A 27,839-nucleotide genomic window follows, 5' to 3' on the forward strand; every position below is an offset into this window, starting at 1 on the left:
GAGGGGTGGGGAGCCAGGGCCAGGTAGGCAGAAAGGGCATGAAAGGCACTGCCCAACTTGGCCACCTGGCCTGTGTAGCTCCCATATTCAGGCACCACCTGGAAGCAAGGGCTGGGGCCGCGGGCTCCAGGCTGCCCATCGGCCTTGGACAGAGGCCTCAACCTGGGCTAGGAATGAGAGTCTGGCCTCAGCCGAGATGTTGATGGGGTCCCAAGCTATGAAACACACACCTGCGCGCTCACGCGCGCGCGTGCGCACACACACACACACACACACACACAGAGCTTCTCTCAACCTGGCCACCTGTGGGGTTAGGAGCTCAGGAATCCTACTTAAATCTGGCTCCACCCTGCCCTTCCTGTCTAGGCACCAAGTGGTTCCTGAGAAATGCGGATGGATGTCTGATACCTGTCCATTTGCATCCAGACCTTAATGTTGTTTTCACATTAGAGACCCCTTTGCTTCTCTCTATGGTGTTGGCCTGGCCTGGGCAGCACCTGAGGCCTCGCACAACTCAGGCTCTGCTGCTCTGAGGATGGCTGTCCAGCCATGAGCCACCTATATAACCCTTCCTAGTGAATTTCCCTTCTGCAACAGCCTCTCTTGTGATTGACCTTCCCCAGTTGCTCCTGGTGCAAGACAGACAGGCCCTCTCACTTGCACAGTCATTTTCTCAGGTAGATGGACAGGTACTGGCCCCATCTCACAGATGAGAAAACCGAAGCTCAAAGAAGCAGGTGCTGTGTTTATTCAGCCTGTGGCCCTGTGGGCCCCACCTTTTTTGCTATACTCATGTTTCTCAAACCAGGTTCCCCCGAGCCACTGGTATGCCATAGGAGCTGCCTTTGGACAGTGGCGAGTTGCAAGAACACAGGTAATTTTGACTCCAAATGTTCTCTGAGAGGTGAGGTGAATGTGGGGTGGGGAAGTTGGCAAGATACAAGTATGGCCTTAGCCTTGAACTGGTGGTAGGCCACTGCACGTGGTAGCCATGGGGAGGATGTCTTCATGGAATACTCACTACAGCTCTGTTTGTCATAGGAGGACGTAGGGCTCAGAGGGAACAAGTGGCTTGCCAGGGCACATGGCAGCTATGGCAGAGCTAGGTTGTCACTTCAGGATGGTGGGTGGGACTTCATAGCCCGATGTCCTGCTGCAGCCTGGAGCAGGACATCCAACAGGTCAGGAGGGCAGGTGGCCCGCCAAAGCAGAGGACTCTGGGGTAAGTCTCTGTGAACCCCACACTCACCATCCAGGAGCTGCCCGTGATGGCACCACCCATGGCATGTCAGAGGCATTCTAAATATGGCTGAGTGGATGAGCAAACCAGGCCTTCCCCAGTGCCGGGCTTGTGCCATCCTCACACTGGTCATGTTGTACACTGATTGTCCAGTGACCTGCCTGTCATTCCCATCAATTCTGAGCTCGAGGAGAGCAGAGACCAACATTAGCTCACCATATTGCTGCATTCTCTGGGTCTCGACTTTCTTGCCCATAACGTGAAAGGGATGGATTACATGAGTGGTTTACAAACTGGATTCCTTAGGGTTCTAGGGTTCCTGGGAAATACTATAGGACCATTGGGGTTGGAAAAGAATTGCCAGGACGTGAAGGGGAGACACTGCCTCTACTACTTCAGTAGGACACAGCCACTTATTACTGTCATTTATCAGTTTCTAAGGAGGACTTCAGTTTAATAGTGTTTTAAAGAGGTGCACTGCTAGAAACAAGTTTGAAAACCTCTGGGTTAGAGACCCTCTTATGTATTATGTGCACACATGCTGCCCCCACAGTCTGCATTCCACTGACCCAGAGAGAAGGCACTTGCCTCTTTTACATCTTGATTCACCCCCACATCACCAGCCCTGTAATCCATGCAGCCTCTGCCCCAGCCCCAGCCTATGACCTTTGTTTGGGCCATGTAGTCATGGGGTCTGGAATCCTGGGTAATCTGGGTCACATCTCTTTCAGTCTAGCCTAGCCATGTTTCAGCTTTGCTACCCAAGTCCTGAGGTTTGCAGAGCTTGCCTGGCCTTGGTGAGGGCTGTGGGCTACATCCTGAGGGTCCACTGGAAGGTTTTAAGTTTCCTAATCTCTGCAGCTACAGTAGCCCCAGATTTCCAATCCAGTTCCCTAATTTTTGGATCAATGTGTTTACAGTTCTCCGATGTCGCCTCAGCATCTAGGACAGAGCCTGGCACATTGTAGGTGCTCAATAAATACATGACTGAAGGAGACAGAGGCAGGCAGGCTGGATGTGGCCTTGTCCTCGTGGAGTTTACAGACTAAAGGAGGACACAGAGGTTAAACACAATATGGCAAAGGAACATGGTGAACACAGAGCTTGGGCAAGAGCTGTGAGTAGGGTGTGGTTTTATTGGGGAGAAGAAGTCCACCAGAGCAGGCTACCAGAGAATTGAGACAGAGAGGATGTGAGGTCCAGAGCTGAGATCAGATTTCAGGCAGAGGGACCTGCAAAGCAGTCCGTCTGCGTGCACTGGCCCTCTCCCATGCCCATCCAACCCAGGGCAGGCCCACACCCCTTCTGGCATTGATTCTTAACAATTCTGTTCATGGCTCTCCTTTGCCTGAGGAGAAACTGGAGCTCAGAGAGGAAAGGTCACTCTGCAGGATCCTAACCGGGTCTTCTTGCTCCAGGTCCTGGGGAGGCCTGGCACCCCCAGCACTGCTCCTTCCTGGATGCGGCTGGATACCTGGAGAGGAACTGTGCTGCTCTCTGCCTCTATTTCCTGGGCCCTGCAGCCTACTCTGGATGGTCTACGTCTTCCTGAGCAGGGAGGGGCAGTGTGTGCCAGCTTCTAGCTCTCGGGCCAAGGCCCCTGGCCTGCGGGGCTGGTCTCTTGCCCTGGCAGCCCTGGTAAAGCAATTTGGGCATGTGCCTCTGTGGGTGGCCAGCCTGCTCCCACCTGTACTTTACATGCCTTGTCCCTGAGTTCTCATCATAGCCAGGGAGGTTGTCTCTATCCTCTCTAGATGAGGAAACTGCCCTGGGTCACACAAGTATTTGTACCTAGGCCTGTGTGACCCACGTCTGGGCTCTGAACTGGTGCCATATAGCCTAGCCCAGTGGCTGCAACAACCGGAGTGTAATTGTAACCCCTAAACCCTCGGACAAATGGCTGCTTCCTCCCGAGAGCCCTGTTGCTGTTGGCAGCATCCTGGTTTTCCAGCTACCCACTGTTGCCAGGACAGAGCTATCTTTCCTCTTCCGCCATGTCTACTTCTCTCCCCGCTAGACCTATTTAAATCACCTTCCTTTCTCTGCAGCCTGAAGCACGAGGCCTTGCCTTCTTTGTCCAGTCATTTGGCTATTGCTCTGGATCAGAGGACACTTCTTTATCAAATGCTTTTTGAGCGCTCAGTCTGGTCAGGGCGGGGTGGGAGCCAGGCACCATGTTAATTTTTTTATTCTTCAAACACAGAGAGCCTCCAACGGGGTTTGCTGAAGGGAGGAAGGAAGGAGGGAGTGAGGAAGATAGGATAGAACAGAAGGAGGGAGAGAAGGAGGAAGGGAGGGAGACTTTTGGGTCAGACCTTGGTTTACCCCTCACAGTCCAAGAGCAGACTTGGGCTCAAGCCTCTAACCTGCTGGGTAGCTGAAAGAAAGTTGATTGACCGCTCAGTTTCTTCCGGTAAATGGGATTGATAATAGTTCCAACCTCAGAGGGCATTTGGAGCAAGTCAATGCTTGTGCATTTTGCCCTTGTGGGAGCCCAGCATACAGCAGGTTGTCAAGTTTCTCAAGCGAGTGAGTGTGATAAATTGAGTCCTTAAGAATGACTAGCACTTGCCAGATGGATAAGGAGGCAGGCACGGGAGGGAAGGAGTGAAAAAGGCATCACAGCAGGAGGTGTGGTGTGGATGGAGCACTGGTTATGGGAAGGGAGGGATGCAGGACATGAGGCTTTGGGCCAGCAGAGGCAGGTCAAGGCAGAGCCTCACCAAGATGGACCACATTGGGGTCTACCTCCTGGAGCCCCCCTTCCTAGCTGGGTGATGCCAGGAGAGCCATTCTCTCAGGGCCTCCGTTTCATCACCTGTGAAATAGAACATCTTAGCATTGCTCTGCGGTGCCAATGAACTCAGTGGTGGGTGCAAATGTCCAGCACCCAGTGCCAGGCACATAGTCAGCCTTATTGAGCCTGAGTGTCCATTGCCAATCCCTGCCTTAGCAAAGGCACTTTCTTTTCCCTGCAATGTCTCTTGTCCTCTGTCCTGCTGAAGAACTCCCCTGGCCCTGGCCCTGGCCCTGCCTCTGGCCTCTGTCAGGCCCCCTCTCTGAGCGCCTACACCTCACCAAATCCTCCTACCTTCTGTGGTTTTCCTTGGTGCCTTCCCAGGATGCTGCCAGCCCTTTAAGGGCAGGGGCCACCTTTGTATCTTCCTCTCTGAACATAGCAGGTGAGCACCCAGGACCCTGTGCTGATTGGAGGAAGGAGCAGCATGTGGTAAGTTTGAGCAGAAGGGCCTGGAATCCAGAAGGAGGAGGAAGAGGAGGAAAAAGCCACTTTTGATGGGAGGCTCAGGGAGGTGGCATGAAAAGGTCAGGGCTGAATGAAGAGGGTTAGCTGAGTGGAGGGAGGAGCTGGTGTGACCAGAAGCCAGAGCAGGAGAGGGGCCTCAAAGACCAGGCAGCTTTCCACTGGGACTGGGTATATTTCCTGTGTGCTGCTCAGGGCCTCGGTTCTCTACCTGCAAAGTGGGTCCAAGGGAGCCATCTTGCAGGGTAGTGGTGAGGATGCAGGAAGATGCCACAGCAAAGGCTAGTTCTCAGCACTTGGCCTCTCCCAACCCCAGCTTCTATTCCCAGTTTAGCATGTCAAGGTCAAGAGTATGCATTGTGTTTCCTCAACTGGCTTGGAATTCTTCAAGGCAGGATCCCTTTCCCTCTGTGGTTCTCCATAGGGGAAAGGAATTCCCAATAAAGCTGCGTTTTTTTCTTTGACGTGGGCCCACTAAGCACTGGGCCTAGTGCACACAGTAGGACCATGGAGTCAGTCCCTGGCCAGGCTTCTCAGTCCCCCATGATTCTACGGAGCTGGCTGATGAAATCCCTCATAGATTTGCCAAATGTTTATTGAGTACCCACTGTGTGCTGGCCCTGGGGAAGATAAAAGGCAGACAGGGTCCTTGATTACATAAGGATTATCTAGTCTCTACCCGTCTTCCTCTTGATGTCACGCCTGGGCTTCCAGGGCACTGGGTGGGAGGCCAGCTCTATTCCAGGCTATGTATTTTCCAGTGTGCTTTTCTTCTCTCCGCTCATGTTAGAATGGAGAAAAGCACCTTCCCAAGGCCTAAATGTGTTTGGAAGCTGTATCCTCTTTGCCTGCACTGCCATCTGAGGTCCAAACCACCACCACCTCTTTGCCTGAATAGCTGCAACAGGCCTCCAAAGGGCCCTTCCTCCCCTTCTTATCCTCCTACCTACCTCCATTTTTCCACTGTCCAGTCAGAGAACTCTCCTTAAACACGTGCATCTGTCTATTCGGTAGCTACCCACATCTATCCAGGGGCTCTCACCGCACATACCCCTTTTTGAAGAAAAGTCAAATCCCTCTGGTTCCTACAAGGCTCTCCACAGTCTGTCACTAGCCTCCCTCACTCCCTCTAATCCTTCTTACTCCATTCTGTCCACCTACCACTCAGACAGTCTTATGGTATTTGCCAGTGTCATTTCCCCTACTTGAAACGTTCTCCTCTAAGCCTTGCAGCTGCTCCTTCCCACCCTTCAGGTCCCAGTGTTGGCTGTGGACAGGAGTTGGGCTGGGCTCCTAGCTGGCTGCATGAACTTGGGCAGATCATTGGACTTATCCATGCTTTTGAAATGGGGCTGTTACTGGTAACAAGTGTTAGCTATTATTATTTATACTATTTCCTCAGTGAGGCTCCCCTGGCTTCCACATGAAAAGTAGGTCCCCCCCCAGTCACTTTCCTATCACCCAGTTTTCTTTTCTTTTCTTCTTCTTTTTTTTTCACAGGACTTTATTGGGGAACAGTGTGTACTTCCAGGTCTTTTTTTTCCAAGTCAAGTTGTTGCCATTTCAATCTTACTTGTGGATGGCGCAGCTCAGCTCCAGGTCCAGTTGTTGTTCTTAGTTGCAGGGGGTGCATCCCACTATCCCTTGTGGGAGTCCAACCGCCAACCTTGTGCTTGAGAGCCCACTGGCCCATGTGGGAATCCAACCCGCAGCCTTCAGTTAGGAGGAGGGAGCTCCAACCGCCTGAGCCACCGGGCTGGCCCTCAGTTTTCTTTTCTTCACAGCGCTCAGCAATACTGAAATAATCCTGGTTATTCAACAATTTTATGCAACCAATATTTATTGCGCACCTACTATGTGCCAGGCACTGTTTGTAATTGCCATCCGATCGGACACCCAGTAAAGGCAGGGTCTCTACCTGCTTTTTTCATCCAGGGCTTCCCAGCAATGTGGCCGGCACACAGTAGGCGCTTTGCGCGTCCGGTGCGACCCGCCTGCCCCTCCCCCGCTCCAGGAAGTGCACGGGCTCAGCCGCCCGGCCGGCCGCGATGCACACTGGGAAAGCAGCATTACCAGATCCAAGATGGCGGCCAGCAGGAGGCTGATGAAGGTAAAAAAGCCATTCTCCGGCGCCGGCCGGGCCGGGGGCGGCGTCCCGAGCTCGGGGCCCCCGCGGCCGGCCCGGGCTCCTCTGGGCGCCGGCACCTGGTCTCCCACCCTGAGTGGCCCCGCTGCCCCCCCGGGCCGTGCGCGGGCAGAGGGAGTTAACGGGGCCGTCTAGGCCTCAGCCTGGGCGGGAGCTCCAGGCCGCGCTGGGAGCCGCCGCCGGCCCCTCAGCCCGCCTGGGGGCGTCCACTCCGCCCAGAGCCCGACCGGGTCCCTCTCCTCGCGGCTGCCGCCTCCCAGACCGGGAGCGGCGTTGATCGGGGGCTTCGACCGGGGGGCCCTAAACCGGGCGCCCGCGGGGAAGGCCCGAGCGCTGGAGCCCCGGCCGGGATCCCGCGCCTCGGAGCCGCCCCGCCCTGAGCTGCAGCGCGCCGGGCTCGGAGCCCCGCTCCGCCCGCCGCAGATTGGGAGGCCGGGAGGTTTAGGCTGGGGAAGGAAGGAGGAGGCCGGGAGACGAAAGTTAGGTCAGTTTTTGATGGGTCGTTTGAAATTGCGCTAGGTCTTAGCAAACTGTCGCCTTGTGACTGCAGAGTCACAAACGGGCAAGTTCCAACTCCAGGAAGGCGTGGAGTCGGCCCCGACCGCGGCGCGGTTCTCCTTCCCCGTCTCCTTTCCTACCCACCACTTAGTCATACCAATCTCCTTTCCCTGATGAAGCAGAGTGCCATTTTTGAAGGGGTGGGGGTTGGCTTCAGTCGTTCGAATCAAAACCAGCTAAAGTTTATAAATATAACTTGGTACTTTGTATCTTGAATGCAGTAGGGTGTCTTCTTGCTAATTGGCTCCTTTGATGAGGAACACAGATGCTCAACTGGTTTAGTTCTTTCTCGAGTGTATTTGCCGGCGTCCTCCGGAACCGACCTCGCCAACATTTGTGAGTGGGCTGGCGGGTAGCGCTGCCGGGCTGCACCGCGCCGGAAATAAAAAAGGCCCAGAAGCTGGTTTCCTGAGGGGAGATGAAGAGCTGGGGTTCCTCCTGGGCAGAGCAGTGCTTGGTAGAACTGGAGGTTGAACTTGGAGTCACAGCTCCTGGGCTCTCCCTTTGGGGCTCTCCCTCTCGGGGAACATTTCCTTTGTTTTGTTCACTAAGGGCTGGAGACGACATTTAACTTCATAAAACTGGATTGGAAGTGGGCACAGAAGGACAGGCAGCAGACTCCAGACCGCTCTGTAGCTCTTCTCTGTCAGTGACACCACCATTCACTTAGTTATCCAGATGAAAGGACTGTTATTCACTTATTTCCCTACTCTACTCCCCAAATGCCGTCACCCTTTAAGCCTTGTGAGTTTTACTTTAGAGAGATTTCTTGTGTGTGTGCGTCCCTTCCTAATCTTACAGAACTTACTTGAATTCATACCCGTATGTCTCAGGTGCCCTCCCCCGTCTCTGATTCCCCTTCAGGGACACCAGAATTCTTATTCTAAAGTAAATATTTAGTCTTTTCACTCCTATTGAAAACCTCTGTGGTCCTGTCCTCCTCAGCAGTTAAACCTAACTTCTTACTTGGTATGCAAGACCCTTCTTAGCTTGGCTGAAAGTAATCTGTTCAGCCTCCCTTCCTGCCCCTTGGTTTCCCACTCCCCTTGCACCTAAGCACAGTATCTACCTTAACTATTGTTACTATTCTTTCTTTTTTTTTTAAATTAAATTTATTGGGGTGACAATTGTTAGTGAAATTACATAGATTTCAGGTGTACAATTCTGTATTACATCATCTATAAATCCCATTGTGTGTTCATCACCCAGAGTCAGTTCTCCTTCCATCACCATATATTCGATCCCCCTTACCCTCATCTCCCACCCCCCACCCCCCGCCCCCCCATTCTTTCTTTATTTGCACTTTTACTCAGTGCAGCTCAGTACTTCACATTCATGATCACGTTTAGTCCCTGTGAAGTAGACACTATTATTCCCATTTTGTAGATGACAAAATGGAATGCAGAGTGATTCGTTGACTTGCCCAAGTTTTCCTAGCTAGGTAGGGAGGGAGCGAGCTGTGATCTCAGTTCTGACTTCGAAGTCCCCCACTCTTACTTGCTATGTAGTCTCCCTTTGCACATGCTCTTTGCTCTACCTGAGAAAGGCTGTGTTCTCCTCACCTCTCCCTTCCCAGGAAGTCCCAGGTTCAACTACAATGCCAGTTACTCTGTGAAGCTTTCCCTCATCCCCCTTCAGAATGAGTTGTTTCCTCCTTTGTGTGACCACAGCACTTTCTTTATGTTTCTCTTTGAGCACTTGTCACAATCTGATTTGTGTTACACTTGTCTTTCCTACCTGGTTCTGACTTCCTCAAGGGCAAGGATCTTGGCCTAATTCATCCTGGTATCCCCCTAGTCTAGCCAGTTGACCCACTTTGGGGTTCCCAGGCTCCCAGGAGTCTGAGAGGGGAGTTACTATGGTTTTTTAATTTTTTGTGTATGTGTTTCAAAAAAATTGGAGCTTAGAAAAATATGTAATAAGTGAGTACTTATTAGGTACTAGATCATTTATGTAAGTTCTTTCTTTTCAATAACAAAGTTAGTGTACTGTCATTTTAATTGAGAAATAATTTTCACAAATGAGAAAACTATGAGGCTTAGTTTTAGTGTTGTCTTAAGGTGAGTAGCAGGATTGAGTGGGGAGAGATGAGATGCTAAAACTCTGGTTCCAAATCCCAAGTTCTATGCGCTTTGTCACACTGACTTCTTTCTTATTCCAAGGATGCATGGAAGAGTATGTCATTCCTTGACATGGAAATTCTGTCAGTTCAGTTGGGGGAATGCTGGTTACATGATGTTGATTATTGTCTCTGAGATTCTATATTTAAACCTGGTTAGTTTAAACAACAACAAAAAAGATTGATGCAGGTTGATCAATACATGGGGCGGAAGTAATAAAAAGGATTTTTGATGTTGAAAAGTAAACAGATGTTGAATAATAAAATGGATTACACCTTAAAGAACTTTAGATTTCCTAAAAAACTATTTTCCAGGACTGAACTCAGAATCAGATTTCTTTGTAACAATGACTGACTGTTAGAGTGTAAAATATATTATTAAAAGTAGAGTGATTTGCATGTATCAGGCTGAGTTATTTTAGACAAAGTGAGTATCATAAAGTCTTTAATTTAAAAAAGCATTTGCCAAAAGGATTAGCTTTTTTCAGAACCCTTTTTAGGAATTACAGTGTTAATAAAACATTAAATACATTTTAATTTGCAAGCAGCTAATTCAGCATTGATGGCAACTACCAGATTGTAACCAGTGCTTCAATCAGGAGGGAAATAGCTACAAAAGTGAAACCTGTAGGTGTGGCTAAGGAAATTGATTGCAGTTTGATCATTTCTTTTCAGCATTTCAATTGCACACATCTCCCCACAGGGACCTTCCAGCCAAGTATCTTCTCAGAAGGGCTTTCTCAGTGGGGAAATTTGTGAATTTAAGAGAGGGATGACATTTTATTAGTTGTTATGATGTAATTGTTGAGATTTGTAGCAGTCTTTTAATGCTATTTAACTAATGTCCATATTGATATACTTTTAGTCCATAATCACATGTGAATGGGTAGGAGGATTCCCTAAATAACAGTTCAGTCCTTGGAATTCATTGTACTAAGCAATGAACTAGTTTGCTTTTGAGTACAGGTTTATATTCTGTGAGGTTGGGTAACTAACATGATAGAACAATGTGTCTGGTACTAGTGTATCATGTGTGTCAAGAAGTGAGGGGAATTTTACAAATGATGTTATGCTGGGGTTTTAGGAATTAAGAAAAGCGTTGCATTTTTTATCCTAAATTCATGCATCTCAGTAAATTGGGACTATTTCAACCTCCCTTAATGATATCTTTTGTAAATGTTTTTCTATTATGAGATAATTGGGACAGGCCCTGGGAAAGAGTATACTTAGTTATTGCAATATTTTGTACCTTTTCTTAAGATTTATGCTAGAACAAAAGCACTTGTCTTGGTGTGCTTGGACCTTTTCTGATCTTGTTATAGCTGTAAAGAGGCTGTTGATTCTCTTTTATTGTGCCAGGTCTCATTCCATTGAAAAGTATCACTAAATATTCAAGATATTTCTGTTTTCTTTGCTGCAACAGTCAGTTAGGAATTAAAGCTTGGAGAACCGTGGAGACATCCCTCCTGAGCCAGGCTCTGTATCTAACCACCTTGAAAGATTTCCTTTGAGTGGCACAGAGATCTATAGGCGGTTACGTCTAAGTTCATCCTGTGCCCTGCACTTCTGTCTTACCTCACTGAGGTGATGGTCCACTTGTCTACTCAGTCGCCCAAAGAAGAACCTGGGGGAGCCCATCTTGCCCCTTCCTCCCACATCTAGCCACTTGCCAGATTCTGCTTAACTATGTATGCCTTTATTTCTGTTCTTTGCCTGTCTTTTCCCCATCTCCACTGCCAAGCCAAGTTCAGGCCATTCCCATTGGTGGTGGGACACTTGCATCAGATTCCTCAGTGGTTTCCTCTTATTCCTCACTGGTAAGTCTGTCCTCATCCCTGCATAATTCCTAACCGGCAGTGTATCCAAGAGTAGTGCACATGCCCAGGCCTTGCGCACAGTGACTGGAACCAAATTGAGTAGGTCAGGACTCTGCACTTAAAAATCCATGTTCCTTCAAGGTCTGGCCTTGCCAGTCGTTTCTATTCCCACTTGCCAGTGGAATCCCCTGACAACGGCATGCTTTGCACGCCCTGGGCCTTTTGATGGGCTTCCCGGGGTCTTCTCTGCACCAGGCTAACTTCTTGTCTTTTAAGACTCAGCTCAAGGGGCACCTCTTCTGGGCTCTGCCCTTGAGGAGCTCAGTAAGGGAGAAGAATGGCATGGACCTAGAACAAAGAGATCCTGGTCTGCCCACTAATGGATATATGCCAGCTGAATAAGGGAGTCCAGGGGAGGGAAAGACCCTCTGACATGGAGAAGGGGGTGGCCCATCAGAGAGAATAGCGTTTCTGTAGCTGAAGAGGAGAGGGCCCTAGTAACCTCAGAACGGATGTGGGCAGTGGTGCTGAGAACCCCAGTAACAATCGACCCATATGGCTGCATGTTCTGACCTTGTGCTGTCCCCGCCTTAGGTTTTAGTTCGGCCAGCCCCTGGGGTGCCTTCCAGAAGCACCAGGTAACTGGCTTGGTTTTACTCTAGGTTGGCATGCCCAGCACACCTGGTCCTCCAGAAGGAGCCCTCCCTTCCTGTGCCCTGGTAGGGCTGAGTTCTCCGGCCAGCCTCTAGAAGAGCTGCCTCCCCGTGCAAGGCGTCATGGAGGGAGATGCTGATGGATTTAAGAACAGATGGCAGAGAGATGCCATAGCTTTTCAGTTGAGGAATCAGATGTATCCTGTCCCTTCCTGCAGCATCCAGGAGAAGTGGCAGGCTGCTCACTTGTGAGGGCTTTTGACTATGTGTTCTCTGGCAGCCTCATCCTGTCTGTTCTTGAGGGCGTTGATAAGCTTAACCCTCTTCCCAATAAAAGAAAGGGGTGCAGGAAAGGGTCTTTCATTCAGGGCAAAGCTACTGTGTTTCCCTGAAAATAAGACCTAGCCGGACCATCAGCTCTGATGCGTCTTTTGGAGCAAAAATTCATATACCCAGTCTTATTTTACTGTAATATAAGACCGGGTCTTATATGATATAGTATAAGCCTGGGTCTTAGGTCTTATTTTCGGGGAAACGTGGTATTAAGGGAGAATACAGCTTCGTGTTTAAGAGCTCAAGTTCTGGAGTTTGAGTCCTGGGCCTGTAGCATCTCAGCTGGGTGAACTTGGGGCAAGTTACTTAACCTCTCTGTGCAACTTCCTTTGTATGTGAAGGTTAAATGAGTTAATATATATTAAGTGCTTAGAAGAGTGTTTGGCATGTGTTAAGTGTGAGATACATACAGATATTATTACTGGGAATAAGATAACGTTCCAGGGAGGTGAGGAGAGCGGCCTGGGGGGAGGGGAGGGTTTGAGGGATTGATAGCCAGGGTGCTGAAGAGGTGGATTGAGCCCAGGTAGGGGTGAGTCTGCCTGAATGTGACCTCATCACGGAGACAGAGCCCATTCTCTTACTTGCAGCACTCTCCTGCCTCTTGAAGTAACCTGTTCTTAGGGTTAGTGAAAGGTTTACCGAGACAATTGTATGAATGTGTCTTTGTTTAAAAATGTTTACTTTCTCCAACAAAATCAAAAAGCTCTGGAAGTCAAAATTTGTCTTCCTAGTTTCTCAGAATCTCGCCCCATGTATTTCTTTTATTTTCCTGTCCTGAATGTACACACACTGCAGCGACAGTCACTTTGTCCAAAGATGGGTCCAGGTATTAACGGAAGGCACCAAAAGGTGCTGAGCTGGGAGGTAAGGGTGGGGCTTGTTTTTTTGTGTGTGTTTTTTTAAGATTTTTTATTGGGGAAGGGGAACAGGACTTCATGGGGGAACAGTGTGTACTTCCAGGATTTTTTTCCAAGTCAAGTTGTTGTCCTTTCAATCTTAGTTGTGGAGGGTGCTGTTCAGCTTCAAGTTGTTGTCCTTTCAGTCTTAGTTGTGGAGGGCACAGCTCAGCTCCAGGTCCACTTACCATTGCTAGTTGCAGGGGGCACAGCCCACCATCCCTTGTGGGACTCGAGGAATCAAACTGGCAACCTTGTGGTTGAGAGGATGCGCTCCAACCCACTGAGCCATCCATGAGCTCAGCGGCAGCTCAGCTCAAGGTGCCGTATTCAATTTTAGTTTCAGGGGGCACTGCCCACCATCCCTTGCAGGACTCGAGGAATTGAACTGGCAACCTTGTGGTTGAGAGCCCACTGGCCCGTGTGGGAATCGAACCGGCAGCCTTCGGAGTTAGGAGCATGGAGCTCTAACGTCCTGAGCCACCTGGGCCGGCCCCGAGGGTGGGGCTTTTGAAAGAAAAAAAAAAAAAAAAAAAAGCTCTTTGAGTAAGTAGTTGCAGTCCCCAAAATAGTGTTGCCTTTTGTCTTTTCTTTCAACCTTGAAGCAGAAAGTTAAGAAAGGTTGCTTCTGGTGTCTGTTCTGTTTCTCCTCCTGGCCCTCGCCACAATCTTTAGAATTGCAGAGCCGCGAGGGGCCCCTTGACAGATAGGAGGCTGAGGTTTATCGGGTGCCACCCACGGTCTAGCAGTGGAGCCAGGTGCACTCACAGCCCAGCTCTCTGTGCTCTCAGGGTCTTGCCCCTGCTTTTCACATGGCTACTCTTGGTTTTGAAGGAGGGTAGGAAGATTCATTTTAGGTCAGGTGGTGGTTTGGGTTCTGTTCTTCTGTCACATTTCCAGATCTCTGTGGATTATAGTTTTCTGTACTTCATTATCTTGTCAGATTTTGCTTCCACTTACTAGCGTAGTTCAGCAGAAGGTTGAAATACTGTGGACAACCGCTCCAGCCCAGCAGGCATATTTGCCACCAAAGCAGCCACTGACATCAAAGCCAGTGCTCATGGCGCTGCTGTCCATCTTTCTGAGAGGACATGCTACCTGACTCGGTCACGGGATGAGGGAGAGGGTACCACTCAGAAGTTGCGCCCTCAGCCCTTTTTGAGATGGGTTGCAAATGTCTGCCTCACAGCGCTGTACCTGTTAGTAAGAAACTCAGCACATGAAAACTAAACTTACAGAAGGATTCACCGTGTGTTTTACACAAGGAATTGTTCTCACTTGTCCTGTGTCAGGCTCTGTGTCATTGGGTCAGACTTGAAGAGGCTGTGTCCCAGCCCTTGAGCTTCTCAGTCTGGTGAGGGCTGCTGGGCTCTGGAGTGTGGGATGTAGGTGGAGAATGCCGGGCACACCCATGTTCGGATGGAGACAGAAATACATTCCAGGAGCGAGGCTGGTGGCCGGAAGCTGACTGCATGAAGCTGGCATGACAGCCTTCTCAGCTGTAGCCGAGGCCTTATGTTTAGACTTACAGGATTGAATTACATCGAAGTCATGATTTAGTGTCATTGCCACTGGTTGCTTTGTGCAAGCTTGGAAAGTGCATTTCTGTCAAAGTTAGTTACTTTGATACAGCCACCCCAAAGCAGGGAGGAGCTCTTTCAAATTACTAATGTCCTCCCAGTTGTGTAGCTGGTATTTGAGAGTGATTCTGTACTTGGATTTAAGGCTGATTTGTGTCATTTTCCCTCAGACATCCGGCTCCATCTGCCAGGTTTCCTTTTGCCGGGCCAGAAGGAGCCTAGAAACATTCCTTGCACAACATAAACACTTAGTGACTCGCTGTGAAAGGCTAGGGCAAATACTGTCTACGTTCATGCTTTTGTCATTACAAGTCGTGGAAAGTGCTATTCCAGAGCAAGCCAAGCCTTCCCAGAATCCTGCTCCAGAAACAGGAACCGTGTGGTGCCCGTTTCCAATGAAAGTGTTCACCACTCTAACCCACTGCTTTGTGTGCTGAGATGTTCACAAAGGAGGCATTCTGGCTCTGGCTCCCGTCCTGGCCCTGCCCTGTACAAGGTCTGTGACGTGGGCCTCTCAGCCTTGGCTTTCCCGTCTGCAAAGTGAAGCTAATGTGGGGTGTCGTGAGCTTCCAGTCATATCCTATGTACTGTTCATTGTAAACACCGCTTCTCACCCTTTTCTGTCTGCGGGTTTTGCTCCTGCTTTTCATGTGGCTGCTTTTGGTGCATGCCTCTTGCACCAAAGCCATACGGCTTCCCTAGTATCTCTCCATGTCTGTTCTTTGTTAGGATTTTGAAGCTGATGCCCCCCAGAGGGGAGTGTGGTGGTGACGTGCCGTTAGTTAGCAAGCATCCGCCTTACATTTCATTTCTTTTTTAATTGAGATCAAGTCATTTCTGAAAGTTTGTGCTAATAACAATAACCATATTCATTTCTAAATAAGACCCTGTGAGTTCTGGTAATAGGCTGTTGATGACACTGTCTTAGATATTAACAAATGTGGTGACATGATTGTGGAAGGGAGTGAAACATTAGTTCAGTACCTACTAGGGTGCTAAGTGTTAAGCACTATATAACTCCTTTAAAAAAAAAATTTCTCCTTCCGTTTTTTTCTTTTTTTTTTTTAAATTTTTGTTGTGGAATATTGGAACAGTGTGATTCTCCAGGGCCCATCAGCTCTAAGTCATTGTCCTTCAATCTAGTTGTGGAGGGCGCAGCTCACTGGCCCATGTGGGAATCGAACCCACAACCCTGTAGTTCAGAGCTTCTGCTCTAACCAACTGAGCCAACCGGCCCCCCCCCCCGCCCCCCATGTAAGTTTCTTGTAATTCTCATTAGGGCCTGTGAAGTAGGTTTCCTACCACTTTTCAGGTAAGACTATACACTCCATGGAGCTTCAGATGGTGTGAAGGGTGGGGCCAGGGGTTGCTGAGCCCAGGACTGTCTGACTCCAGAGGCCTCTGCTTTTTCTAGTCCATTGACAATTTGGCAGCCATTGAAGCAACCATCTGCCAAATCAAAATGTTATTTCTGTGTGTAATATATAAAATAAATGTAGAAGAAAATGGTTGGGGATTGGAATACTCTGATTCTGTTGCCTATAGGAATCTTCAGAACAGAGAACAGTAAAATGAACAATATAAGCCACAATCAGCATTCACTTTTTTAAAAAAAAGTTCAGAACTTACATTGCTTCCACGTGCCTGGCTCAGTGGGATGTGATAGCACTTTTAGAAGCTTATTTCTAGCTGTGGAAATGACACTACATTAATCAGGGCCTCAGTGTCTTCCTTGCTAAAAAGTTCAGGTTGGATGCATGTGGTGTTTCTTAAGCAAGGGTGCACCTCACCATAACCTGGGGGTCCCCGGGCACAGTGCTCAGCCGCGCTCCGGAAGTTCTGATTCTGCAGGTCTGGGGTGAGGTCTGGGCACCAGTCAGTCTTTCCGTCTCTCCACTCTCCTTCCAATCCCTGCTCCTAACCCCAGTCCCGACCCCGACCCTGACCCCCGCCGCCGCAAATGTAGGTATTGAGCAGTTCCCCAGGGGCTTGGGCCCCACACCCTGATAGGGTCCCCAAAGTGAGTAATTGCTCCATCCATACTCGCTTTCCAGCTGCTTCCCTGACACTCCCAGTGATTTCTTCTTCCGTGTTTCTGAATATGTTTCCCACACACAGATGCTTGTTCTCTTCATCTGGAGGTTCCTCTTTCCCCGTTCTTCACGGCCCTCTCAGCGTCTCTTCCACAAAGCTGTTACCCTCTGCCATTGTCTGCCGGGCCTCCCCTGCTCTGACCTGCAGGATCCTAGAGCAGCGCTTCTCCACTCTCTTAACCCAACCTCAACAGCCAAGAAGATGGCCTTCAGCGTTACTTCCTGTAGTTCTTTAGGGGCACAATGCATCTTTTTTCATTTCGCAAATGTAAGATTACAGGATGATACGGAATATGCTTTTGAAAATTACAAGCACCCTCTACCTTGTGACTTGTTGGTCCAGAGCATTGACATCTGAAGCAGCCCAGACGTTCACAGCTGATTTTTCCTCTGTATGTCTGTCTCGATTTCTTAAAGAGGACCATGGCCACGCACTAGTTAAGAGTCACTGGCTCCAGAGGGTTCTCAGGCCATGCGTGAGGCTTACCCTGGGAGATTTTGAACAGTCACTTTTCCAGGCCCCATCGTAGCGCTCCAAAGAAGAAAAGCACTTGGTTAAATACTTTGCCCAAACTCGGATGCATACGTCTGAGTTGTGTGACCGAGTGCTGGCTGTGTACAGCTGTCTCCTCCTCTCCTCTCAGGATTGGGCCAGGCTTCGTGCAGGACTCGGAGCCTGCGCGCCCGCGGGGGCCAGGGCCATCTCCTCTGTTAGTGCCTGCAGAGCTGTTAGGCAGCGGTCCGTTCTGCCACATGCCATACTTGGGCCTGGAATGGGCATCAAGCTCTCTGAGCTGCAGTTTGGGGAATGAGCTTTGCAGCATATCCAGGCTCCTTCAGGTCCCACAATACGCTGAGACTCACCTCTGGGCTCCGAGACTGACCTCTGTGAGAAGCGTTGCTTTTTCTCCCTCCCCGCTTACCCTGGCTGGGAAGACTGCTCTCCCCCTCCCCCGCTGGGAGAAGGAACGTGCAAGTTGGCTAGTTCTGCTTTCCCTTTTGCTCTTCTCTTTCCCTTTTGCTTCTTCTCAAGCAGTTTGTCAGCATTGCGCCATCAGCCCAGAGCAGCTGACTGGGGGGACTGCTTCTTGGCTCTGAGCAGAACTGAAACAAACCTTTGTGGGGCATATTTTGTAAGCGCCTGTCCTTGGCTTTGGTCATTCTGACTATTCTTCTCTCACACTTTTTCTTTGTCAGGTCTTTTCATCATCCGTCATTTGAAATTTGAACTCTGAATTTAGATTGGTTTCTTTACATTCCTTCCCAAGTTCTTCATTCTCAGGATCACTCTCAGTTATCGGGGTGCAGTTTTGCTTGAGGGTTTGTCAGTCCTCTTGAGATACCTTGCCTTTTCGAGTCTCAGACCTTCAGATGAACCTGTCGTTCGTCTGTATGACTCAAATCCGTCTTCAAGTTGTTCTCCTTGGTAGAGACATGATTGGCATTTCAGGCTGACCAGTTCTTGTCTGCAGGACCATCTTGTGCAATGCAGGACTTGTAGCATCCCGGCCCCTGATTGAGCCAGTGGTTCTCAGCGGCTGGGGCTCTCGAGGACATGGGGAAATCAGGGTGGGGTATTATCACAATGCGTGGCATCTCATGGGCAGGGCTAGGGATTCTCAAGTGCAGAGGCTGGCTGGGTGCCGGCCCCACCCTGTTGAGAAACACTGTTCTAGGGGGCTGTCCACATTCCCTCGGGATTACGGGCTTGCTTGTTTGTTTGTTTGTCTTCTCCTTCGGCCTTATAATCGGTTCCTCCTTGTTGGTTAGAATTATGCAACGGAGGTTGCCTCTTCTGCCTTTGGTGAGCTTAAGTAACTTGACAGTAAGATAAGGTGAGCTTTACCCAATGACTGCCCTTTGGGTTCCCTGAGCCTTCCAGTCCTGCCACCATTGGGTGCCACCCCTTTGTCCAGGGGAGGTGTGGCATCCTCCCCCCACAGTATGGCTTTTGCCTTGCACCCCTGCGCACAGTAACGACGCGTTCTTCCCTTTCTCTTGAGCAAGGTCGTTTTTCAGTGCCATGTTACAGTTGAGTCCCATCTTGCCATGTTTTTGTATTAATGATTATTTTGCAATTTACCTTCTTGTGTTTATCACCCATACTTCATGTTGTTAGTATGTGGATTTCTGAAGCCATAAAGAATAGTTAACATATCATTTTAAATTTTGTTTTCTTCCCATGAATATTGAATATATTCTCTGTTGCTTCTTCTTTTTTGATTGTCTAAGTTCTATCTAGAATTTTTTTCCCTGTGCATTTTTTTTTTTAAAGATTTTATTGGGGAAGGAGAACACAGTGTGTATTTCCAGGGCTTTATTAGGGAATAGTGTGTTTCTCCCAGGACCCATCAGCTCCAAGTCAAGTTGTCTTTCAGTCGTAGTTGTGGAGGGCGCAGCTCAGCTCCAAGTCCAGTCACTGTTTTCAATCTAGTTGTGGAGGGCGCAGCCCACCATCCCATGCAGGAGTTGAACCAGCAATCTTGTTGAGAGCTTGCGCTCTGCGCCCTAACCAACTGAGCCATCCGGCCGCCCCTCCGGAAGCTCAGTGGCAGCTCGTTGTCTTCAGTCTAGTTGTGGAGGGTGCAGCTCACTGGCCCATGTGGGAAGTCAACCAGCAACCCTGTTGCTCAGAGCTCGTGCTCTAACCAACTGCGCTGTCCAGCTGCCCTTCCCTGTCTGCATTTTTGATAGTTTGGTAGGACACACCCCTTAAGGGACATGATATCGTAAGTCTCTAGCTAGAAATCTTGCTCTAGTATCTTGAGCCAAGGATGAGAAAATCAAACTATATTGAGAGCCCTTCCCATCCCAGAGCCTTTTTTCCCTCTGCAAGCCCCAGCTTCCCACCTGTTCACTAACCTGATCTTTAAGCAAGTGTTTGACAAAGCACGACCATGAGCTTCTTCTGGGGGTCCCTGCCCTCACGGAGCTTACATTCTGTTTGGGGGTGCGTCAGAGTGGTAGTGTGGATGTGAGGCCTGTTCTCTTTCCTGAATCAGTCCAGGCTACATTATACCTTGGTGAGCATTCCCGATGAGTCCCAGGTATTCGCAGGAGGACCTGATGGTAGTTGGCAGAGGGAGTGGTCTCTCAGATCCCATGTTTTCCTCCTGCAGGTTCAGGAGGAGGGGCCAGGCCACCCTTTCCCCTGTTACAGCGGTCACAACCATTGCTGCTAGCGTCTTGCTCCATCAAGCTGAACATCACTTAGAAATGAACTCATCTCTCAGTGGCAGCGGCTCTCTCCTCTCACTGTGTAGCTTCTTAAAAATCCCCTTTCAGACTCCACCCCACACTTGCTGACCCAGAATCCTGGGCCGAGGCCCAGGCCTGGACAATGGCGGTGGGCAGCTAGGGTTGACAAGCAGCAGCGCCCTGTGGGAAGATACCTGGGCCTGTCGCCTGCCATGAGGTGCCCGTGTGTCAGCTGCCTCTGGCACATGTTCATTCGACGTGCTGTCCTCAGCCCACTTCATGCCAGGCACACCGTACATCCTGTAACCTAGAGTCTGTATCACTGGCTCCATTCCCCTTCCTCGGGAGCCATGTCCCGGGTGCCTTGTAAACTGCCGGCTGTGTGATGGGAGGAAGGGGTATGGACTGGGAATGGGCTTTGGGGCTTGACTGGGAGCTGATTCAGGGCCTCCCTGCCGTTGCTGAGCCGCAGCACCGAACGCGGAGGGGCTTCCCAGTTCTGGAGAGGTTCCCGCGCTGGATGAACAAGGAGGAAGCCAGGCCGGTGAGGAAGCTGTCATGCCAGCCCAGCAGAGGAGGCAGGGCCCAGCTGGGTGGTGCCCCCGCGTTGCAGCAGAGAAGGCACCCAAAAGATGTAGAGAAGGCTGTTGTGTCATGAACGGGAGGCTAGATTGGGGCATTGGGTCAGCACATCACTCCAGGTATCTGGGAATGGAGGATGTTGGGGTGTGGGCAGGCGCGTGATGGGTGGCTTGGGCGATAATACCTACTGGACACTCACTTGAGTTGTTGGGAAAGCAGTGGGGAATGTCAGGCTGGTGCAGAGTTGAAAAACAAGTGATAGACAATTCTAGACTAAACACATCTCAGGCAGGGCCTTGAAGTAGGGTGAAATGGCGTTTCACCCTGGATGAAATGGCGTTTGCTGCATCGACTACATAATAATAATCCCTCATATTTGCAAGGGATTTTGTTGCTTACAGTATGGTTTTCCCTTTATTGTCTACAGCTCTGGGTCTTACTGTCCCTGTTTTATAGCCGAGGAAACCGAGGCTCAGTAAAGGTTTCCTGTTCCCCTCCCATCCCAGACTGGATAGTTCTCTTTGCTGTGTGCCCACGCTGAGGTAGAGTCCTGAAATCTCACTTTACAGCGTTGGGTAGAAAACTTTGTGGGTCTGTGTATGTTCTGGTCCCAGTTTCATTCATCTTTATGTCCTCCCGTCTGACACAGTCAGTGCTTAATAAATCTCGGTTGGAAGAAGTCAGGTCTGTAGTACTTTTCTTGTGCCCCTGCCACGCGGTGACAGCTCAAAGAGGAGGTGGTATGTCCACAGCAGCAACAGTTACTTACTCCACCAAGTACCGCGGGTTCACAGAGGTGGGAGCTTGTCTTGGTCTGGGGCATGGGTTGAGGGGACCACTGTGGCTCTGGGCCTCTTACCCAGACTGGGCACGGTCTAGTCCACACTCGGAAATTTTGCCATCTGTGGTGTCGGCATTCAGTTTAATTTGAGGGAGTCAGGAGGGATCTTAATATGTGGTGCTTTTCCCTATTTGACACCCCTTTATGCTTTGTTAATCAACAGGAGCTTGAAGAAATCCGCAAATGTGGAATGAAAAACTTCCGTAACATCCAGGTTGATGAAGCTAATTTATTGACTTGGCAAGGGCTTATTGTTCCTGTGAGTATTGAACACTTCCCCTTCTTACCAGATTATTCTCCAAGGTGATGTGTGTGCTGTTGGGCTTCTCTACTCCCGAGAGGACTTTTAGTGCAGGAACCAACAGGTGCACAGAGGCGGGCTGTCACTCTAGGGAGATAAGGTAGGGACCATAGCTTCGGGTTCCTGAGGAGAATCTCATCCTTGCACTGGTGTTGTAACATTCCGGGGGTCCCGAGCTTTCCAGGTCTGTGGTTACTGGCCCGGGAAAGGAGTGTATCTGGACTCCTGTCTTCCCAGGTTTCTCAGCCTCGCCTCATTTGTCCAGATGGTCTCTCTTGGGAGATGGCGGGTGTTCCCATCTAGCTCTCTTTGCTTTTCCGCCTGGTTTTGCATCTGTGTCTCTCACCCCCTGGACACCTGTGTTCCGGGCTTTATTCCTGGTGCCCTCCAGTATGTGCCTCCCGTTTGTCTCAAGTCTCTCTGCATCAGGTCCTCTTACCCGGTATCTTTTCTGGGGCTTGTGCCTCTTTGTGTCTGCCCCTCCTGGCTCCAGAGCCCCATGTCTCACTGACTTTGCCTTCACACTGGCCCCAGACTCCGCCTGACAGCGGCTCTCCTGTGGACTCACTGCCTTCTTGATTTAGTGTCTGCTCTTTCTCCATCCTTTCATCTCCTTACTCCTCAAGAGACTTGTCCTGGACTAACTCCTTTTGCCATCTCAGTTTCTGCCAACCTCCTGAAACTGCTTCACACCCAGCACACAGGCTCCCCGCCATCCTCACACCTCTGGCTCGGCAGCTCTGGAGTCACGGCCCCTGCGCCGTGCACCAGCTCCCCGTTCTGTAACCAGCATGTCACTCGCTCCCGTCCTGCTGCTTCGCCTTAACTCTGAGACATGGATCTAGTTTACTTTAGTCCCTCACCGTTCTCTTGTTCTCTTTTGTTTCTTGGGATCCCTGCTGCTTCCAGCATCATAGGTTATTACTGTATGTGAAGCAGTCCCGTCGGCCTCCATTCCTGCCTTCTCCCCAAAACCACACTCTCTGTCCACAGGCGGCCTCACTTGGACATTGTGTGCCTTCCAGTCTCCCCAGCTCACAACTAGGACCTTCATCCTGAGGACTCCCTTTCCTGTTCTATACCCTCCCACCTTCTCTTTTCTTCCCCACCTTTCCCCATTTCCCCATTTGATCCTCAGGCCATTTTCCTGTGCCTGGCCCTGCCCTGCATTGTTTGTAAAATCTTTTCTTAGAGGCAGATTGGCAATTTTGTCAAAGCCTCACATGGAGCATGCTTACTGTAGATGCTTTCTTTCTTTCTTTCTTTTTTTTTTTCAGGACTTTATTGGGGAACAGTGTGTACTTCTAGGATTTTTTTCCAAGTCAAGTTGTTGTCCTTTCAATTTTAGTTGCGGAGGGTGCCGTTCAGCTTCAAGTTGTTGTCCTTTCAGTCTTAGTTGTGGAGGGCGCAGCTCAGCTCCAGGTCCAGTTGCTGTTGCTAGTTGCAGGGGGCACAGCCCACCATCCCTTGCGGGAGTCGAACCGGCAACCTTGTGGTTGAGAGGATGTGCTCCAACCAACTGAGCCATCCGGGAGCTCAGCGGCAGCTCAGCTCAAGGAGCCGTGTTCAATCTTAGTTGCAGGGGGCGGAGCCCACCATCCCTTGCAGGACTCAAGGAATCAAACTGGCAACCTTGTGGTTGAGAACCCACTGTCCCATGTCGGAATCGAACCGGCAGCCTTCGGAGTTAGGAGCACGGAGCTCCAACAGCCTGAGCCACCGGGTCGGCCCTGTAGATGCTTTCTTGATGCTGGTTGTAGGTCATACCTTTTTTTAAAAGTCTCTAGAACTTGAATGGTAAATACTGGATTTGTAGTTTATTTTCATAATCATTTGGATAACTAAGGACAAATATACTTTTTAATCTTTCAGTACACATTCAAAAATTTTAAATCTGGTAGCGTCCATTCTGGTTTTGAAGATAGAGTCCTTTAGATTTCTCCAGGCTTGGAAGTAGTGGGGCTCAAGGCACAGGGTGTGGATGGTGGAGAAGCCCCTGACTGGGAAGGATTGGCCGGTGACTCCAGCCCTTCCTTGCTGGAGGGACCTGTTAGGTGCTGAGTGGAAGGATGGCCAGGACCGTCTGACCCCTGGCCCTTTTCTACTTGAGATTTTGTGTCCCACTGGTATAAGCAGTGAACAGTTAATCCATGGATCTTTGGGAAACTGATACGAATGAATGGGACTGTATTAAACAGTCAGGCGTGGGTAGTTACCCTGCGAACTCAATGGCCTTAAAGACTGCACGTGGCTTCCAAGAGGAGATGGTTATCAGGCAGGCTCTGAGCTGAGTGCACACCAAGGCCTCCCTCTGGTGTTGTGTTGGCAGAGCCTGTGGAACAGGTTACTATCTCATTAAGCCCAGAGTGGTGACTGGCTGGTAGGATCCCACTGTGCTTGAGCCACGGCTCTGGGGAGTGTCCAGACCAAAGCCTCACCTTCCATTGGCGGAAGCTGTGCCCTGAGACAGAAGGCCATGGCCAGGGCTGTCCTCAGCCCTGCTCATGTTGCCTCTTCCCATTCATCTCTCACTTCCTTCCTATAGTCACTGCCCTTGGCCCCATTGTTGGTGTGAGGAGACAGTTGGTTTCAAGGAGGCAGTTGGCAACTGATCCCTCCAGGATCCCCCCACGAGTACCCCACACCAGGGCCTCAGGTCTTCCTGCACTGTAGGGGCGGGTCAACATGGGGAATCTTCTACCCACACTCACCGGAGGTCCACCCAGCTGGGGTGAAAGCAGGGCCAGGCTTATAAAGGCATGGCACCCCAGAAGCATGCCTTTACAACAGGGACTGGTCTTGGGGAGCTGCTTAGTAACCATGCCCTGGGTGTGGGGGAGAGGTGGGAGGTTAGGCTGGGGAGGCGCTTCCAGAGACACTTCATTGTTACCATGACAGTTCAAATTTACTCCCTTTAGACAAGTTTTATATAAAAATGTTTTATTTGAAATTCAGATGTGATATCCAAGGAAGCAAATAATCCCCTAATCCCTTCATGAAGAAATTTCCTCCCAGCCTTTTTTTTTTTTTTTAAGAACAATAAGCATCTTTATGACATGAGCTAAGACAGGAGGGAGGAGGATTTATTTGCCTTTCCGGGCCTTGCTTTTCCTCAGGAAGAACTCCAGTTCCTTGCCCTCTAGCTCTCAGCCACACTGGCCTGGTCTTGAAGCCATGCCTGCAGGAAGCTGGCCCTGCTGGAACTGCTCCTTAGAAGACTGCTGATTTTGGCATTCTTTTTCCTTGCATCATGTTTCTTCTGAATTTTCTTCGATAGCTCTTTCTTTAAAATCTCTTTCTCCTCAGGAGTCAGCTTGCCCCCTTCTTGCAGCTCAGGGGCGCTGCATAGTGGGCCTCGTACCGCTGTTGTTACGCTGTGCTGTCAATGAGCACGACGCAGTTCTTTACTAGGGTCCGGGAGCCGACTGGTTCGTTGTTGGATACGTTGTAGAGCACATCAGTAATCCTTGTTTTGCACGGACAACAATTTTAGTATATGTACTGCCAAAGCAAGCACACCTCCCAGCCTTCTTACATGCATTTTTTAATGGGCCATTGGATAATTTCATACTTTCATCATTATTTAGCCATTGCCTTCAAACTCTTCGTGAATATAATTTTAATAACTATAAAATACCCACAATAGTTATATGATCATTTATTTAATTATTCCTTTTATATTAGCTATTTCAATTATGGGTCTTTTTCCATTTTTAAAATAATTTATCCATGAACATCTTCATGTGGAAAATTTAGTGTGCATCTTTATTTTAGATTCTGATCTTAAGATACAATATTCTATATTATATATTCCATTAAGATTGGGGTTATATATAAGGAAGGGACCATCTGTAGGGCTATACAGAATCCCCAATATAAGATTACGACTTTTCAATGGTGCAAAAGCAACACACATTCAGTAGAAATTATTTAGGCAAAGCTAGGATGTTCTGTAGATTAAATGCATTTTTTTCTTGTTATTTTGTTTTATGTAGCTGAATTTATCAGTATTTTCTTTTATTTTTAATTTTTTTTAAGGTTTTTTTTTTTTTTTTTAATTTCATTGGGTAAATGTTTTCTCCAGGTCCAGCTCCAAGTCAAGTTGTTGTCCTTCAATCTAGTTGTGGAGGGCGCAGCTCAACTCCAAGTCAAGTTGCCATTTTCAATCTAATTACAGGGGGCGCAGCCCATCATCCCATGTGGGAATTGAACCGGCAACCTTGTTGTTAAGAGCATGCGCTCTAACCAACTGAGCCATCTGGCAGCCCCTCCGGAAGCTCAGTGACAGCTCAGCTCAAGTTGTTGTCTTCAATCTAGTTGTGGAGGGCACAGCTCACTGGCCCATGTGGGAATTGAACCAGCAACCTACAGCACACGCTCTAACCAACTGAGCTAACTGGCTGCCCAATTAAATGCATTTTTGATTTAGGATGTTTTCAACTTGTGATTGGTTTATCAGGATGTAGCTCCATCATAAATCGAGAGCATCTGTATATATGGTCAAATTATTTTCCAAAAAGATTGTTCCAATTTACATCCCTGTGGGTACTGTCTACACAAATTCCCACGTGTGTCCTTGGCTGTCGTGGTGGTTGCTGGGAATTTTTAAAGGGAGTTCTGAGTGGCACATACTTCAGCGCCCAGGCTATGGGTTCCAATTGCTTGAGGTGAGAACCCCAGCCCTGCCTCCAACTGGCTTGGTGATCTTGGGCAAGTTATGCAATTTGTCCTGATATCCTCACCTCTAAAGGAATACTTACCTCTGGTTGGTGTAAAAGTTCAGTAAGGCATGTATGTGAAGTGCTTAGCTTCTCTCTTGTTAAAAAAGCCTTTTTGGGACTCTCTGGAAAACTGGCAATATGTAATAAAGAGCTTATGAAACAGACAGACAGAAAAAAATCATTTTTGCCAATTTGATAGGTGCAAAAGTTCTCAATTTGATTTGTGTCTTAGGCCCATTCAGGCTGGTATACAATAAAATACTAGTAGACTGGTTACCTTACAGACAGAAATTTGTTTCACATTTCTGGAGGCAGGAAGTCTGAGTCAGGGTGCAGTCTCGTAAGGGCCCTCTTCTGGGTCACAGACTTCTTGTATTCTCACATGATGGAAGGGGCATGCTAGCTCTCTGGGGCACTAATCCCATTTATGAGGGCTATGCCTTAATGATGTAATCACCCCCAAAGGCCCTGCCTCCTAATACCACTACCTTGGACATTAGGTTTCAACATATGAATTCTGGGCAGGGCGGGGGCACAAACATTCAGAACATAGTAATTTGCATTTTTAATGTTGTTATTACAGTTAGTTTCTTTTCACTTATTTATTGACTTTAGTTTTCTGCAGTCTATTTAATCAGAGTTTTAGAATGTTTCTTCATTGAATTATAGAAATTCTGGATTAATTTTGTGTCTGGGACAAATATTTTTCAGCATACTGTTTTATTTTTAATTTTATTCAAAAATTTCTATTAATAATTAGAAGGTTTCTATAAAAATTTTTGAAAAATGTTTGCTTCATTCATTTGTTGTAGTAAAATATATATATGTTTTGCAACTATTATCACTGTATTTCCAAAACTTTTCATCCCTTAAGCAGAAACTCTGTACCCATTAAATAATAACTTACTATTCTCCTGTCCCAACCCCAAGTAACCCCTAATCTATTATCTGTCTCTACGAATTTGCCTATTGAAGATATTTTATGTAAATGAATCATATAACATTTGTCCTTTTTATCTGGCTTATTTTCCTAAGCATAATTTTTTCAAGGGTCATCAATGTTGTACCATGTATTAGAACGTTATTTTTATGGATGAGTATTCTATTATATGTATATACCGTATTATGTTTATCCATTCATCTGTTGATGGACAATAGGGTTGTTTCTACCTTTTGGCTATTGTGAATAATGATGTTATATGAACATTACATGCAAGTACCTGCTTGAGTTCTTGTTTTCAATTCTTTTGGGTGTATATGTAGGATAGAATTGCTGGATCACGTGGTAGCTCCATGTTTAACTCCGAGGAACCACTAAACTGATTTTCACAGTGGCTGCACCATCTTACATTCCCACCAGCACTGTACAAGGGTGCCAGTTTTTTCACATCCTCACCGACACTTATTTTCCCTTTTTTAAAAGTAATAGCCGTTCTAGTAGATGTGAACTGCTATCTCATGGTGATTTTTGATTTGCGTTTTCCTCATGTCTAAGG

General features: G+C 48.6%; 1 protein-coding gene across 2 annotated transcripts in view; it reads left to right on the forward strand.

The window, feature by feature from the left end:
• The first annotated feature begins 6,464 nt into the window (after positions 1-6,464).
• Positions 6,465-27,839, forward strand: part of UBE2L3 (ubiquitin conjugating enzyme E2 L3) — a 50,343-nt gene continuing 28,968 nt past the window's right edge. Inside the window, exons 1-2 of one of the 2 annotated variants that reach the window (XM_019710165.3) lie at positions 6,465-6,612; positions 21,485-21,580. In XM_019710165.3, coding sequence (XP_019565724.1) covers positions 6,586-6,612; positions 21,485-21,580 — 123 coding nt within the window. In that variant the 5' untranslated portion in view covers positions 6,465-6,585. The remainder of the gene's footprint in view (positions 6,613-21,484; positions 21,581-27,839) is intronic. The other variant, XM_074321014.2, reaches the window with a different exon arrangement.

This window comes from Rhinolophus sinicus, chromosome 9 (genome assembly GCF_057876585.1).
Source record: "Rhinolophus sinicus isolate RSI-liver-muscle chromosome 9, RSI-T2T, whole genome shotgun sequence".
NCBI lineage: Eukaryota > Metazoa > Chordata > Mammalia > Chiroptera > Rhinolophidae > Rhinolophus > Rhinolophus sinicus.